Source organism: Bubalus bubalis, chromosome 23, assembly GCF_019923935.1.
Source record: "Bubalus bubalis isolate 160015118507 breed Murrah chromosome 23, NDDB_SH_1, whole genome shotgun sequence".
Taxonomy (NCBI): domain Eukaryota; kingdom Metazoa; phylum Chordata; class Mammalia; order Artiodactyla; family Bovidae; genus Bubalus; species Bubalus bubalis.
The window spans coordinates 11,043,130-11,061,445 of record NC_059179.1 but is presented as its reverse complement, the minus strand read 5'-3'; the positions used below and the strand labels follow the sequence as shown (position 1 = coordinate 11,061,445).

Below are 18,316 nucleotides of genomic sequence, written 5' to 3'. Positions count from 1 at the left end.
CACAAAAGGTCAGAACTATTACTACTTCCATTTTACAATTAAAGAACCAGACTCAAAGAAATCAAGTATCTTGCCCAATGAAGCTTGTAAATAGCTAGGAGAATCAATCATCCCTGTTTGCTCAGGATGTGAGACTGTTAGTGCTAAAATTGGGGAAGTCTCGGGCAAACCAGAATACGCTGGTCATCCTGTTAAGTGTCAGAGGGAGGATCTGAAAGCAGTGTCTGATGCCAGTACTTAAACTATGAAACACAATTCAATATCTGCTTGGTAAAGATTTCAGCTATCATATTACAAACTATTAATATGACAAAACTTTTCAGGGGCTCTGTCCTATTTCTCTGCCTTCATCTCACAGTCCCAGTGGCTTATCCGCTGCACTGGAGAATGAGTGTACCAGAGCATGATTCTTCACTTGCTTTCCTTTTCCTTTCTAACATTGTCCCATAACTCTCTCAGAAGTCAGTTTGCCTTCCTGGGATCGCTTTACTGGGGAACTATTTACTTGGTATGCCCACTATGGGTGCCAAAAACCTAACTGCAAATGGTGATTACTACATAGATCAACACATTACAATGTCTTTACATTTTTCTTAATTTAGAACTTTGTAAAAGATCAGTCAATGTTGCAGAGATCCCTGATTCACCTAATATCCATTTTTCCTTCTCTCATAAGAAGAGAATATTTACTAGGAGACATGGCTGCCCTGAGTCAAGACTACATCTCCCAGCCTCCTTTGCATGGCCATATAATTAAATTCTAGCCAATGGGATGTTAGCAAAGTGTCCAGTACTATCTTGCAGGATGTTTCCTGAAGAGAGCTGGAATGCACTTTAAAGTTTAATCTGCCCTATTCGCATGCAGAGCAAAAATTATGTATACTATCTTTCCTAGGAACATAGAAATTGTTCCTAGGAAATCTAGGAACTTAGAAATTGTTCCTAGGAAATCTAGGAACATAGAAATTCTTAATAATTTCTTTTCACAGCATTCCTTTTGATAAAACAAAATACTACTCAATACCTAAACAAGTCATGAAATTTAAACATATACAATACTTTAGTAAACAAAGACAACGGTATGTCAATAGAAAAAATAAACAAATGGTGGAAACTCGGAACCAATTTAAATACAGGGCATCAGGGTTCTATATCATTGCAGCAGTATGTTTAAGAAAACCAAGTCAAAGTACAACTTTAATTGCTTGCCAGTAGAATAATACTGCTTTCTAAATGGACTGACCTCTTTAATGAATTACCTTGCAGAATGCCTATGGCATGACAGAGATATAATATCACAAGTTCTTTCTTTCTTCCAATGGATAAAACCTAAATTTATCAAAATATTAAAAAAGGAGTTGTTTTCTTGAAAATAATATTTTAAAATATATTTGTTTCTGAGTATACTACTATATATGCTCACTGTATAAATTTTAGGAAAGTGTAAAAAGCACCTATATATCAACCACTGAGACATTATTTTGGTGCATTCCTACACATATAAATACACGTATATACATGTTAGTATATGTATGCATACACACATATGTGTATATGTATGTGTGTGTGTATATATATATATATATATACACACACACATAGGTATGTATGTGATCCCCTATGTGAAGTGACATTTTTTTACTCAAAAAAGTCCTTATCACATCACCATATTCAATAAGAAGGATTCTATGGTACACTGCATACATTGCATATATATTTTTTGATTAAAAAAATGTCAATTCAAATAGGGGATCACAGAAAAATTACTATAAATAATTCAGTTTATAAAGTATAACTGTATAATTATTTGCCACTCTTGTGATATAGAAACAACTTATTAGAATTCCAGCTTCTTTCTCACTTAAGTCACATCCAAAATGTATCACTCACAATTTCTTTTTTCTTTCTCCTTCTTCCTTTGTTTTTGACGGAAAGAAAAGTTAAAGACTTCAATAATCTGTATGAAAGGCTTTCATAGTTTCATTATTTTCCCCATGTATTTTGCCTCCACCTAATTCATTAATAATTTTTTTTAGTAACTCGACTTTACTGAAATTCTCCAAAGCATTAAAAATAATTTTCGTAGAAATTAAATGTTTTTTCTGTGTATTTGTTTACTGATTTATGTAATGTTAAATTATATATTACTATTGCAAAAATTTTTGGAAGCAATTTGGATACTGATAAGCTTAAATTTCTTTTCAAAAAAGAATAGAAGTGGGAAGATTTTTAGTACATATTGGACACCATCTAGGATGTTTTAGAGATGGAGCAGAGAGAATCAGTTAATCCAGCCAGCAGATTAGTTAGAAATCTCTTTAGGAAATTTATATACATTGAGGTTTATATCAGAAATATATCAGAAAACATGATTTTGATTGATACATAGTATTCCAATCTTTGAATACTTTGAAATTTACTTAACCTCACATCATTGGATATCACAGTGAAATGTTATGCATATATTTATTTTATTTTTTACTATTTTTTAAGACATTTTTCCATAAATCTATTATAGTATCAGTAGATTTTCAAATTTTTGACCCACATATCCAAATTTCTTTCTTAAAATGTTTTAACAATTGACATTCCAAGAGTGATGTAGGAGAGTCTGCTTATCTCATAAGTAAACTCACTAAGACTGAGATCACTTCGAAAATGAAAATAAAACCAAGCAAAACAAAAAGAGCAAGCAAACAAAAGTCCTTAACAGCTTGATATACAAAGCATATTATCTTCATTTTAATTTGCATTTTAGCGTTTAAAAATATGAGTAAAGATCTCAATTCATAAGACAAATAGATGGTGTTTGTGAGTGAGCATGAAGTCGCTCAGTCATGTCCAACTCTTTGCGACCCCATGGACTGTAGCCTACCAGGCTCCTCTGTCCATGGGATTTTCCAGGCAAGAGTACTGGAGTGGATTGCCATTTCCTTCTCCTCTCCAGGGGATCTTTCCAACACAGAGGTCAAACCCAGGTATCCCACATTGCAGGCGGATTCTTTACCAGCAGATTACAAAAAGCCAGGAAGCCAGTCTTTATTCTCATTTGGAGGAGACTAAATATAAACAGGCTTAAATATAGTTGGATTATGACAGATTTTCCATAAGGGTTGTTAAAACCTGGAGAGAAGGCCAAGTAAGACTGTTAGAATCTTTTCATAAACAGGGCCCACATCTGTTTAGCAGCTTAAGTACTGGAGGCCCGGAAACCCAAACACGAAACCTACTACCATCCTTTGCTGCTGCTGCTGCTGCTGCTGCTGCTGCTGCATCACTTCAGTCGTGTCCGACTCTGTGCGACCCCATAGACGGCAGCCCACCAGGCTTCCCCGTCCCTGGGATTCTTCAGGCAAGGACACTGGAGTGGGTTGCCATTTCCTTCTCCTATGCATGAAAGTGAAAAGTGAAAGTGAAGTCGCTCAGTCGTGACTGACTCTTAGCGACCCCATGGACTGCAGCCCACCAGGCTCCTCATTCCATGGAATTTTCCAGGAAGAGTACTGGAGTGGGGTGCCATTGCCTTCTCCAACTACCATCCTTTATGGTTCTCTTAATCTATTATATATGCCCATGTGCTGTTTTTCTTTATCTTCCTGTCTTCCTTCATGATGCAGCTGGGAAATGCTTATCTGTATAACATAGTAGTCAACTCTACTCCGTGTTGAAAATGAAAGTCTGCACAATTGCATTTTGCTTAGCTTTTAATTTGCTAGTGTTCAGAGGATTTCCGATCTGAAATTGGTTTTCATTTCAAAAATACTGATTTAAAAAAAAAATGGTTGGTTTTTATTCGTTGCTTTTCTAGCTCATCTACTTATTCGGTTGCAAAATGCAAATGTATTTTTCAGGCTTCAGTGCTAGGACAAACATTCTTCTTAGAGACTTTCTGATTGAAGGGAAGTGTTGAGACATATCTCTTAAGGGTAGAAGTTTCTTGCATTTAGAGCTCCACAATTATTATGATACATTCTAACCAGTTCTGATGTGGCAAGTTTTAATATCCACAAATTAGTCTTTTTTGGCTATTGAAAAATGGAGCTAAGCAAATAAGTCCTCTCACTTGTGAGTTACATGTGATTTACAAATTATATTTACTCATGTTCACATCAAACCAGTGTGATAAAGATAAAATAAGCTAGTCTTGGAGGAATAAAACCACTGTATGACCCAGCAGTCCCACTCCTAGGCATATACCCTGAGGAAACCAAAATTGAAAAAGACACATGTACCCCAACGTTCGTTGCAGCACTATTTACGATAGCTGGAACACGGAAGCAACGTAGATGTCCATCGACAGATGAATGAATTAAGAAGTTGTGGTATATATACACGATAAATATTACTCAGTCATAAAAAGGAACACATTTGAGTCAATTCTAATGAGGTGGATGAACCTAGAACCTATTATACAGAGTGAAGTAAGTCAAAAAGGGAACGATAAATATCATATACTAATTCATATATATGGAATCTAGAAAGATGGTACTGATGAATTTATTAGCAAGACAGCAATGGAGAAACAGACATAAAGACTAGATTTACGGACATGGGGAGAGGAGAGGAGAAGGTGAGATGTATGGAGAGAGTAACATGGAAACTTACATTACCATATAAAATGGACAGCCAACAGGAATTTGCTGTGTATCTCAGGGAACTCAAACAGGGGCTCTGTGACAACCTAGAGGGGTGGGATGGGGAGGAGATTCAAGAGGGAGGGGACATATGTACACCCATGGCTGATTAGTGTTGATGTTTGGCAGAAAACAACAAAATTCTGTAAAGCAATTATCCTTCAATTAAAAAGTAAACAAATTTAAAAATTAAGCCAGTCTTGGGAAAATAATGTCATAGTTGTTTTTTCTTTTCAGTCATGCCATAATGCAGGAGAACTAAATGCTGTAAAAACACTCTCTTCATTATTACCACATGCTAGTCCTCACACGGATTTTCACTCTGATTACTGGATTTTTTTTGTTTGTGTGTGTATAACATACCAGGAGGACAAGGCTGACAACAAAACTGATGCTCACGATACAGGCCTTCTTGGCAGGAGTTCGCTTCAGTAATATTCAATTTCAGCCCCTCAGAGTTGATACCAGCCATGTGGGCATTTTCACCTTTAGACAATGGTCCAGAAACAGAGATAAATATCTGTAAAAGAAAAGCATGAAGAGAATTTTACTGACTTCTGAACTAAGCAACTGGGTAAAAAGGTGTTAACTCACCCCAAACGTATGTATTTTATTTGCTGCACACAGATCAACATAGGCTCCATTCTTCCACTGACCCATCTCCAAAAAAGGAGCAGGTCAAGTGCATAACAGTCCAAACCTCGGGTTCTCCAAACCACCTGAGAAACAGCATCACAGATGGTAGCTCAAGGGACAACGAAGCAGACTGGGAAAATACATGAAATTTCAAAACAACTGTGGTTTGAATCCTAGCTCTGCAGTCGACATTGACTTTAGGCAAGTTAGATAACCTCAGGGATCCTCAAGGTCCTGATCTGTAAGCGACAACAGTACTTTCTGTCTCGAAGCGCTGTGAGGATAAAAAGTGGTCGTTTCTCCCAAACCTGCTACTTCGCTTACAGCATGTTCGATTTCTTCCTTTTTTATATATAGTGACAGAATATTCAGTGCTGATGAACTCCTTCCTGGTTAACCAGCACTAATAGGTGGCTCAGACAGTAAATAATCTGCCAACGGTGCAGAAGACTCAAGTTCAAGCCCCGGGTGGGGAAGATCTGCTGGAGAAGGAAATGGCAACCCACTCCAGTACTCTTGCCTGGAGAATCATGGACATAAGAGCCTGGTGGCTTTCACAATAAATCCAACAGGATTTTTTTCACTTTTATTCAGGAAAAATGAACTTCTTTTAATATTGGTTCCTTTGTTTGGGAGACAAAATCCATAAGGGACACTGTGTCAAATTTATCTTAGTCAGTTGTAGGCTTGAGTTCCTCAGAAAAATGAGCTCCTAAAATGTATAGAAACATTTGGGGTTAATGTCCGTTTGATCCCTTTCTCAGGTTTTCTGAACATTTATTGTTTGTCTCTCTAAACACAAATTTAAATAATCTTTCCTTCTGTGTGGAATATGTAAATTCATTGCCAAGCGTCAAAATTTTTTAAACTACTAGTTCTGAGGGTTTTTTCCCTCAAGGTCATTTTTCACATTTTTCATGGCATACATTATTTTTTCTACTTCATGGCATGTTCTGGGTTAAGGGAACTGAATATTCTTTGTGTATAAATCACTGTCACAGGAGTCCCCAAATCTTCCCTTTTAGCCCTTCCCCCTTTGTCACCAAAGCCTGCATTCCCAAGTCACAAGATACCATGGGACCTCCAAGGAAGGAAGGATGAAGGAGCTGTGGTTGCCATCTTTTCCTTCTGGGATGGCTGATTTAAAAATGCATTTCCAGGGACTTCCTGGTAGTCCAGTGCTTAAGAATCCACCTTGCAATGCAGAAGACATGGATTTGATCCCTGGTTGGAGAAACTAAGATCCCACATGCCATGGAAAAACTAAGCCCATGTGCCACAATTACTGAAGCCCACAAGCTCTGGAGCCCACATGTTATAACTAGAGAGAGTCTGTGTGCAGCAACAAAGATTCACATGTTGCAACTAAGACCCAGCCCAGTCAAAGAAAGAAAGGAAGAAAAATATTTTAAAAATAAATAAAAAAGCAAAAATCTATTACTAACATCCAGACTCCAGGAGAAAAAAATCACACCAAAATATCAAGAGAATACCTGACTTATCCAGGGTCACTCATGAGCAAAAAAGCAGAGAGCTAGGACTTGTCTAAGTCATATTACTCAGATTACAGTGTTTTTCCTGCTACACCCAACTCACCATAAAATGTAGCTTACTTTTTCTATGTCAACAATTCTATTTAAAGAATAACTGGAGCTGGTAAACAGATCAGAGGAATTATGCCTCAGTGTACTGGCTTCACTATCAAACCACTGCCTTTACAACCCAACAGACATTTCTTTAGCACCTACTCTGTGAATACAGAGATGCGTAACACTGATTATAATTGAAATTATATTATATATAATATATAAATTATAATTATATGCGTAACACTGTTTATAATCGAAAATGAATTTTAAGTTTCCAAAAGCAGACTTGCACAGGGGCATGTTATTTGTAATATATTAATCATTTGGGAATTTTTTGATTTTTTAACATTATATTTGCCTGACTTTTACTTTTTAAAACACATTTGAATCTATGGTCTTTGTCTAAAGCAGCTCTGAACTAAAGATATTCATCAGTATCAATTTCTCTTTTCAAGATGACAGTTCCCCAACCAATTCTTACCTTCTCTACAGAAGATCATCTTAATATTAGTCCCTCTTCTAAATCATAGAATCAATAGCTAATGAACAGTAACTGAATTGGACACTTGAGGAAATAATGTGATTGAAATCACACCAAAGCATTCACTGTTAAGATGGGAAGGGCTTTCAAACGAAAATCACCCATGTTTTAGGATCCTTATTCTATCACAAACTTTGCTCTATGTGACAGTCAGGAATTAAACATACTAACCATATAACATTCCAGACATTGGCAGCACATGAAAATTCTTGCACAAATGTTCAAGTCTCTGTAGCTAGAAGAAATCAGTAAGCCCCTTCTACAACAGATAATGGAAAACTGAATCTAAGCAACCAAACTGAGTAGGAGCAATTCTTTCTGTTATCAGCCACCTCAAGGCCTGGAAAGAGGGAGTTAACAGTGAGATACTACTTGCTCTCCTCTTTCAATTCTGGTTTCTCATCTCACCAGAAACTGAACAAAATGCCACACATTTAAACTCAAAGAGATTTGAGTCAAAATTGGACTAGTCAAAACTGACAATTTAAAGGTGTTCAAAGTTGATACACAGTAGAGTGTGTGTGTGTGTGTGTGTGTGTGTGTGTACCCTACAGATATAGGGCCCATCTTCCTTGGTATGCTAATTTCATTCAGTAATCATGTGACAATATTATAAGCAGGTCCACAATTCCTGGTTTAAATGATCGAGTGTTCAGAGGAGCAGCACATTTTATATTTATGAATTGTTACATTAGTGTTATTTCTAAAAACACTGTGCATATACTCAACTTTCTGGAACTGTCTGAAAGAAATGTACTTGCTAATACATTTCGTTTTAGTGTTGAAGTTTTTGACTGGAAATCAAGTCAATGTCCAAAATACATTCAGAATTTGAGAAATGTGAATCTTGGAGTAGAACAGTGAAAGACATAAATATCATTGCCCATGAAGCAGACACCGGCACCAAATTCACTTAATATCTGATCACACCAGCTTCAGAGAGTTCAATTTCTGGAAACATTTCCTACTTACTTCAGCATCAAAGAATTATGTCAAGTATTAAAAAAAGAAAGATGTGTCTAAAGAGCATATTCTGTTACATGATTCGATGTAAACAGTTTCCACACAGCTTGCATTTTTTAAAGTTTTTATATTAGCTCAAGTTTGCAGTATGCAAAGATTTAACCCAAACTTTCCTGGCAGAAACTGGGGTGTTTTTAATTGTGACAAGGCAGGAAACCCACAAAGAACTAAATGATCAGAAATCTCAAAAATTGTTTTTCAAAAAAGCTGAAAAGGCCAGAAAATTAAAGATTTGAAAAGCAGATAAACTAAGGAAAATGATAACCAAATGGGGAAAAAAAGGAATAAAATTAACCATCATAACAAAGATTAAAAAGTCAAAAGGACCTCAGTTTTAGATTCTGCTCGGAATAATCTTAGCTGATACATTAATCAATTATTTAAATGAGCAAATACTTTGCTGAGTACCTTTGCTGCTGTTTAGTCACTCAGCCATGTCCAGTTGTTTGTGACCCCATGGACTATGGCCTACCAGGATCCTCTGTCCATGGGATTTCCCAGGCAAAAATACTGCAGTGGGCTGCCATTTCCACCTCCAGTTGAGTGCCTGCTACGCGCCAGACAGACTCCGGGAACAGAGCATTATACAGATAAAGACTCAGCTCTTATAGCATTTATATGTAAATGAAGTTATTGGTCAGGTTTCTCAAGAAAAACAGGCCCAGTACTGAGTGTGTGTGTGTGTGTGTGTGTGTGTGTATGAAGAAAGAGAGACTGATTGATTTTCAGGAATTGGCTCACACAACTGTAAAGGCTTGGCAAGTCCAGATTCTGCTGGTGGGGTAGGTCAGTATGTTGGAGAGTCGGAGGAGAGTAGCAGCTGAACTTCAAAGGCAGTCTGGCAGAATTCTTTCTTCCTTGGGGTGGGGGTGGTTCTCAGTCTTCGTTCTACTAAGGCCTTCAACTGATTGAATGAGACCCACACACATTACAGAAGGTATCTAATTTACTCAAAGTTTAGCACTTTAAATGTTCAACTCATACAAAGCAAACAAACAAAACCTTCACAGAAATAGCCAGAGTACTGTTTGAACAAATATCTGGGTGCCATGGTCCAGTCATGTAGACAAATAATATTAGGCATCACACGGAGGGAAATGATGAAGAAACAAAGAAATAGGCAACATAACCAAGAGGAATGAGGACTATTTAAAGGAATAAGGCAAGCTTAGGGGGCATGGAGAATTTGAGGTGTGAGGCAGTGCTCTTTTAGGAAGAGTTGTCTGTGAAGGCCACTGAATAAGAAAACTGACTTGTTGCAAGTAGATGATTAGCTGAAAAGGGCTTTCCAAGCAAGTCACACCCAGAGCAACCTGGCTTAGCCCAAATGGGGACATACCTGAGGTCCTCAGCAAAAATATTATTAACAGTTAGCTATTAACAGAGATAAAGATCAATGTCTCCTGAACCACACAGGCACATATTCAAAAGCAGAGACATTACTTTGCCAACAAAGGTCCGTCTAGTCAAGGCTATGGTTTTTCCTGTGGTCATGTATGAATGTGAGAGTTGGACTGTGAAGAAGGCTGAGCGCCGAAGAATTGATGCTTTTGAACTGTGGTGTTGGAGAAGACTCTTGAGAGTCTCTTGGATTGCAAGGACATCCAACCAGTCCATTCTGAAGGAGATCAGCCCTGGGATTTCTTTGGAAGGAATGATGCTTAAAGCTGAAACTCCAGTACTTTGGCCACCTCATGCCAAGAGTTGACTCATTGGCAAAGACTCTGATGCTGGGAGGGATTGGGGGCAAGAGGAGAAGATGACGACAGAGGATGAGATGGCTGGATGGCATCACCGACTCGATGGACGTGAGTCTGGGTGAACTCCGGGAGTTGGTGATGGACAGGGAGGCCTGGTGTGCTGCGATTCATGGGGTCACAAAGAGTCGCACACGACTGAGCGACTGATCTGATCTGATCTGATCTGATTAACAGAGATAAAGATCAATGTCTCCTGAACCACACAGGTAATTAACATATTGACTATTAAAGACACAGTGCAGTGGGATCATATAGCCAATCATAACCACAGATGTGCAATCTTGTAGAATCCTGAAACATCAGAGCAGAAGGGGACCATGTAACCATCTGCTCCACTTCCACATAGATTTAAAAACTGGATCTTCTTGAGTCTTTCCTTATCTACAAGATTTTAATATTTTATGCAAATCAGAAAATTTCTTATGAAATGATGAAGAAAGGTAAGATTTGTTATTTAGCATGCCCAGTAGATGCTTTAACAGCATAAAGCCTAAAACCTGGTGAAATTCATTTTGAGAAATGGCACATAAAAATATTACAATCTCTTAAATTCAGAATTTTAAGAGTTCTGTTAATGAAGTGGCAATTCATATCTAGCATCCTAAGTGAGGAGAATATTATGACCAAAATGTCATTCGGTCGAATGGATAGAGTCCTTCTGAATCATTCATAAAAGTGTTGTCAGGAAACCAAACCCTAGAGTCATTTACCTATTCTCCCTTGACATTTGCCTGGCGTTTTATGAAGTTCATTCATATACATCACCTCAGTTCAGTTCAGTTCAGTTGCTCGGTTGTGTCCAACTCTTTGCAACCCCATGAATCGCAGCACGCCAGGCTTCCCTGTCCATCACCAACTCCCGGAGTTCACTCAGACTCACATCCCTCGAGTCAGTGATGCCATCTAGCCATCTCATCCTCTGTTGTCCCCTTCTCCTCCTGCCCCCAATCCCTCCCAGCATCAGAGTCTTTTCCAATGAGTCAACTCTTTGCATGAGGTGGCCACAGCACTGGAGTTTCAGCTTTAGCATCATTCCTTCCAAAAATCACCTCACGGTCACCACAATAAACCTAGACATGAGGAATTATTACTTTCTTATTTTATAGCTGAGGAAGCTGAACAGAGTATGTGAAATGACTCATTGGATAACCCCCGTTAGGACAGGCTAAGGGAAGACTCGGCATCTCCGGTGCAAATCTGGACTCTGGTTCTGGTTTATAAATCAGTTTCTTAATCGCTTTCTCCATTTATGCATGCAAACAATGCAGTCTGTTTTCAGACAATTGTGGGCAAGATGGCTGAGTGTTAATTTTACAATGAACCTTCAAAGCAAATGCGTGTTGAGGGTGGAGGAAGTTAGCAGGAACTTTCTGAAAACCAGAAGTCCGTCCCAAGCCCTCTAGTCTGGGAAAACTGTGGCAGGGCTATCCAGGCTGGGATTCTGGCTGGCAGGGAAGGGGAAACTTCCTAGCCCTGATCTGCATCTTGAAAAGAAGGGGAGTTTGGGTTTCCCTTCCTCCCATCTGGGTGAGGAGTTTCTGAGCACAGCCATCGAAGGCACTGTGAGTCCCTTGTGGGTGCGGGGATTTGCAATGAATAGCTGGGAACCAGGAGTCCTCCTAGCCTATCATTGATCTTTGCATTTGCTCCCTTTGAAACTCTCAAAAACAGGCTGACATGAGAGTCTGTCCCTTGTATCAGATGACGGTTGACTTTATATTAATGAATTGTATCATATGATGGATCACTTTTCATAGCCAACTGGGTTACTACATAGAAGAAACAAAGCAGGAAGGGCCAGATCCAGAAATTGACGACCACCCTTGAGGCTTATCACTCCCCTTTGACAAGCTCACCATGCTTTCCCAGGAATTGTAAACATTCAAGGTCTAACATGGCAATCACAAATAGAGTAGCCTCACAGTGACTGCATTAAACAAACTACTGGAAGAAACGGAGAATCCTATTAGGGTTACTTCAAAGAATCAGTGTGGCAATAGCCCTAAGAGATGAGCCAGGGTTTGAAAAGGAAGTTTAAAAAAAAAAAAATCATCTTTTTTTCAGTTCTCAGTGAAGTTCAAAGCAACAGGAAAAGAATTTATAAAAGCAGAGGAGAAAAAAAAAAAGGTGTCGGAAGGTGAAAAATGGCAGTCCTTCAAATGACAAGAGTAAGAAGACAGATGCTTAGTATGGTCACTGAGAATTTTTGATACTTACCACATACTTCCGACTGACTACAAGCTCTCCAGTAATCACTGGGAAGAGTTTTAGAACCCAAGCCCTTCATCTGTTAGAAGAAGCTATGCCCCAAACTGGCGGCCGGGTCTGGATCAAGAGAGTCAGGCTCTTATAGGCTGAGTTGTCTCTCCCTCACCTCCAAATTCTTCTGTTGAAGTCTTAACCCCAGTAACCCAGAATGTCACCACATTTAGAGACAGGGTCTTTAAAGAGGAAATCCAAATGAGGTCATTGGGTGCACCCTAATCCAATATGACTGGTGTCCCTCTCAGAGGAGGAAATTTGGGCACAGAGACAAGGGGAAGAGGATATGAGGACACAGGGAGAAGGGCATTCACGAGCCAAGTAGAGAAGCATGGAACAGATCATTATCTCGGGGTTTTCAGGAGAAGCCAAACTTGTCAACATCTTGATCTCAGACGTCTAGCCTCCAGAACTGAGAGAAAATACATTTCTGTTGTTTAAGCCACCCACTTACAGCAGCCACAGGAAATGAGTACCTATTGGCCCACACCACCATCTCTTGATTCCCTCAGAGTCTGGATTTGAGGGAGGTCTGTGGTGCACACACATTTGGGAATCCCTCGCAGCTGAGCATTAGGATATCCCATCTTCAACCATCACTGTGCTAAACAGACTAGAGACTGAAAATGGTCTTCAGAACTGGAATCCTCAGGGGCCAGGAGGAACCTGAACTTCCCAGTCTTACAGACCTCCACTAGAAAGTTGAAATCTCACTGGCCCCTACTGTCCAGGACACAATTGTAACAACACACGAGTACTGGTCATTCCCTTTTCAGACTTTTAGTTACTGGTCAACACTTTAGGAAAAAGAACTTCTAAAAAACCATTAATAGTCCACCATTTCTGACTGTTCAATGCATCTCTATTTGTATAGAAAGTGAGATAATATTAATAGTGATGGTATTTTGTAGTAGGTACATTATTGAAAAACTGAAATAAAAACAAGTATTCTAAATTTTCTAAACACAGAAACATTTCAGTATTAAAGAGATAAGTGAAGATTTCTTTTGCTCTTATTTTTTGTGTGTAAATAAAAACACACAAGGTAATCTTATTCCAGTAAGGTCTTCATTCTTTCTTAAGGCTGGTTTCTGGGAAGACCAGGAGAGAGATAGCAAAGTCAGTAGAGTAAGTGATTGGTTAGACTCCTGACTGAATCAAGTCATAAATAAAGTAAAATGAAACCTAGAGAATTCCATTTGGGATTAGATTTGGGGTTTTGTGCTAGAGTTAGAAAAACTGTCCTTAAAACCCTGAAAAACATTAGAATCACGTAGTGATGGTTTCCCCAATGGCTCAGCGGGTAAAGAATCCACCTGAAATGCAGGAGACACAGACATACGGGTTCGATCCCTGGGTCAGGAAGATCCCCTGTAGAAGGATATGGCAACCCACTCCAGTATTCTTGCCTGGGAAATCCCAAGGACAGAGGAGCCTGGTGGGCTACAGTCAATGGGGTCACAAAGAATTAGACAAAACTGAGCACACACATACACAGTGATACATTAAAAATAAGAAATGCTTCGGTCCCAGGACAGACCTACAGAATCAGGATCTCTGAGAATGGGGCCTCCTCATGATTATGCTCAACCTTGTTTTTTAGTATCTAATAACCCTGGTTATTTTGCTGCTCCTCGCAGCTGAAGACCTGGGAAGGTCTTCAGGGCTGGAGGAAGCGAAATCTGAGGTTAGCAGATGAGTACATCTACATGTGAGAAGAGTATTACAGACCAACAGCCTCTGTGCTCTGCACTTGCCAATTAGAATTTGACTTTTCATGGAGAAATAATTACCCTTCTAAAACTAAGCCTGAAAGGAAGAGAAGTCATCTTTGGTGGAGGAAATGGGAGGATTACCGAGTCCTAAACTAGAGCCCAAGAATTCTCAAATGCCCAGAAGGGTCACAGGAGTAAAGCATCCAGGTGGAACAGACAACAAAGTGTAGGCAGGGCTGTCAAAATGGAGAGGCACACCTGGACCCAAGAGGCAGCCTTCTGATCCAGGAGGGTGGGGACCAGGTGGCATGTGGGTCCAGACCTTTCATTTTTCAAGAGAAACCAAAATCCTCCAACGTTTAAATGCCGCAACTAATATTAAAAATACATACTTGCCTATATACATTCTGTATGTGTCAAGACAGTGCAGCATAGACATAATACAGTCTGGGGCAGGGACTTCCCTTGTGGTCCAGTGGCTAAGACTCCATGCTCCCAATGCAAGGGGCCTGGGTTGGATCCTCAGTTCGATCCTTGGTCAGGGAACTAGATCCCACATGCTCCAAATAAAGATCTTGCATGCTGCAGCTAAGACCCAGTGCAGCCAAATAAATAAATATTAAAAAACAAAAACATAGTCTGGGGCAATGTAAGCCCAATTTTTGAAATCACGCCCAAGACAGACATTCATATGAAAAAACAGTCCATTAGGTATAAGGATCCTTTTGTGAAGATGGCTAAAAACCAAAGCTCAAACCTCAGCAAGGGGTGGGAACCTGATACCACATGTTCTGAGTTTATTCTCTCTCTCTCTCTCTCTCTCTCTCTCTTTTTTCCAAGATCTTTGATCTCAGAAATCAAAAGTATTGACGTTTCTCACAGGTTATATTTATGGTGTCCCAGAACACAGAAGTGACTAAATCTACTATGCAGCATCACTCGACTATAAGACAGCCTGACATTAATGACTTCAAAAAAAGTTTATTCTAATTTCCCAAGTTTATCCCAGTTCACAGCTTAACAATACCTACATATAGTAGGTTTGCTTGCTTTGCTGGGCAGAGTACATCGGCTGAATGAGTTTGTAGTCAGATTGCTAATTTGTAAGACTAGCCTTAATCAGAATGCATAATTTCATACAAAAGTTACTATCACCCCTCACTTAGTGGGTCTCTAGCCAGGTGTCCAGTAGAGCAATGGCTGCTGTTTCTAACTGGTCCATAGATGGGGATGGCTCAGTTGCGCAAAAGCTCATTCCAAATCAAGAAGGGAACTGTGATCAAAGAGGAGAACCAGCCTATTTCCTTCTGAGGAAGGTGAAGTTAACAGTCTTACAATGATCAACTTTCTAATTCGAGTCTTACTACTCATACTCTCACATCAAAGAAAATAAAAGTAGGCAAGTACATTTGAATTATTTGTTTCTGTTTAAGACTGAATGGAAGATACTCAATTGGCGCTAGGGATCCAATTACATACAAAGCAAAAGATACACTACTTTATTTCATTTTTGTTTATTTATTTACTCATTTTATCTATTTCATTTAAAAGCAAAGGTCTTCTGGGAAATGAAAGGACTTATTAAGTAGTTAAATGCTGTTTTCCCACTTTTGTAAATAGATATACACACATAGCAAAAAGAATACACTACTGTCCATTAAGGTACTTACAATGATTCTGCAAATAATTTTTTGGTAACAAGCTATACATGTTATTACCTTTATATTATTACTTTTCATCATAAGTCAATAAATCTTTAGTACCTATTACAAAACATGTGCTCATTTAAGGGACTTTTGGAACCCAAGATAATTTACCAAAATGTACTTAACTCATTAGGGGTTTTCAAGTTGGGGATTTCCTTATTCAGGTTTTTGATCATCTCTTAGAAAGTGATTACTCCTTGGCAGTTGTGGCATAGTGCTAGTAGCCTTCAGAGAGGTTCCTTTGAAATGCTGACACTTCCACTCTTAACTATTTAGAAGTCAATTACTTGTTTAGTATTCCAAAGAAACTTACTTAGAGACAACATCAAAATCTTGAGTCCTCTTTGCCTCTATCTCACTTTTCTCCTTCTATAAACTCAGTGCTAGAATAAAAACTGCTTTGCTAAATTAAACTCTAGTTTTGCCACTAAGGGTGGTTAACTGTATTATGGAGATAGACAATAGAAGAGTTTTCATTCAGCTAATTGAAGCTAGCAGTGAAGGCCCTGAGGATCTTCACATATCAATTTCATTTTTGCCTCCCAATCTTGCCATCTTTTATCAATGTGTGTTTTTACATGCTGTGTTTTAAATTACATTTCATAATATTATTTTATTCAAAAGAATTTTCAAGTCCGCCATGAGATAAGGAAAACCTGCTAAAAACAGCAATAAACAGAAACACACCACAACCTATTTCTTGCTTCTTAGCCTTGTTTATGGAAAAATTATAAATTACAAATTAAACAACTGTCCTTTATTTTCTCCTCAAAGCTGTCCTGTATGGTTACTTTAAATACACTTTTTCAGCTGCCCTCTCCTTTCCCTTGCCCATAATTTTGAAAACTCCAAGAAATAAAGGACAGGGAAATGGCTATCTAGTAATTGCCTAACCATAGACCTAAATAGTATAAAACAAAAGCTATCAAAACTATGTGCTATTAAAAGCAGCAGCAGCAGTGCTCACAGCTATTTCTCACACAAATTTCTAAAGTAACTATGCCTTTCCTTCTGTATCCAAACAACACCCAGAATCTAAGAGAAAGAAAACTAACTTCAACAGGGAAGAAAGAAGGAAAGAGGTAAAGGATGGGATGTTTGCTGATAGATCACACTCGAGATGAACGAACTAGAGAAAGAAAGAGGAAAAAAGACAGCATGGTCGCTCCCTCCCATCCGCGTCCAGTCCACTGACATGACTGAACCAAATTTGCTTCTGTGTTCCACGTAGTTAGCACTCACGCGCCGGTTTAACTGGTTTAATTTATTTGCGACTAGTAAGTAAGCCCCACTAAGTGCAAGGTCATAAAAGCAAGCATTTTCTGGAGACACACAAGCTGACATAATGGTGTGGAAACTTCTTTAAGAACAGAGGTGTGATGCTTGGCCCGTGATGGGGGCAGGGCAGGATTCTGGGTAACTAAACTGAAGAGCCATATTAGAAAGCGGAAATAGAGGATATACTACAAATGTAAACAGCACTATCTAGGTGATACAGTTATATCAGATTTTTTTCTTTCTACACATCTGTATTAACACTTTTTATCCAATAAACATTCACTTCTGAGGTTCTATATCATATAACAATAATAAATGTTTAATATATATCATAGCTATTATAATCTGCATATACAAATAAATGTAAATAAATCTGTATTTGCACATATGTGTGTATGAATACGTGTGCATTCTTTCAGAAAAGCAGTTTCCTTGGTGTTTTAAACAGGCACCCCTGGTAGAGACACTTTTTATTATAAAAGTAAAGTGTAGGTCTGGGCTTTGATAATTTTGCTATACTAGCTGGAATTGTTGTTCCTAGAACGAAGAGATTGTCAAAGCAACCAAGACTGCAATAAGGCAGTGGTTCATGATAAGGAAGAATGTGATTTGAGGTTGTATAAATGGTTTCCCAACTTTGAATCTCAAATTTTCTCAAAGAAAATTTCTAAAGGAGCCCAAATATCGTACATTACTTCCAAAAGGACCAGGGAGAATTTTTTTTTCCAACCATAAGACGGTTCCAGACATCGATTTTTTATCTTTTTTTTTTCTTAAAACTCTTGTTGGTGTCCTCTGGACATAGTTGCGGTCGACACCCCCACGCCCACCCCCCAGGCTTTGGAATGGGATCTAAATTGGATTTAAATTCAGTCCTGCCTCTTACTGTTTGGATTCGACTTACGTAAGCTGTCTGAACCTCATTTTGCCATCTGTAAGATGGAGATACTGCGCAGCTGCTGCGAGAACTGACTGAGATCATACTCATAAACATTCCTATCACACTGCCTGGCACGTCGATGAGGCCCAGCAAATAAGAATCCACTGGTTTTCAGAGTTCGGAACTCAAATGAACCCCTTGAGGCCAAAGTCTTCCATCAGCCATCACCAAGCCGGGATATCTGAGGCAGGGACTCTCCAAGAGAGGTGGATGCGGCTTAGGCGTCTAGGCC

General features: G+C 38.8%; 1 protein-coding gene across 1 annotated transcript in view; it reads right to left on the bottom strand.

Moving 5' to 3' along the window:
- Positions 1-18,316, bottom strand: part of FAS (Fas cell surface death receptor) — a 34,194-nt gene that overhangs the window by 14,705 nt on the left and 1,173 nt on the right. The window contains exon 2 of the mRNA XM_006058448.4: positions 4,998-5,154. Coding sequence (XP_006058510.4) covers positions 4,998-5,154 — 157 coding nt within the window. The remainder of the gene's footprint in view (positions 1-4,997; positions 5,155-18,316) is intronic.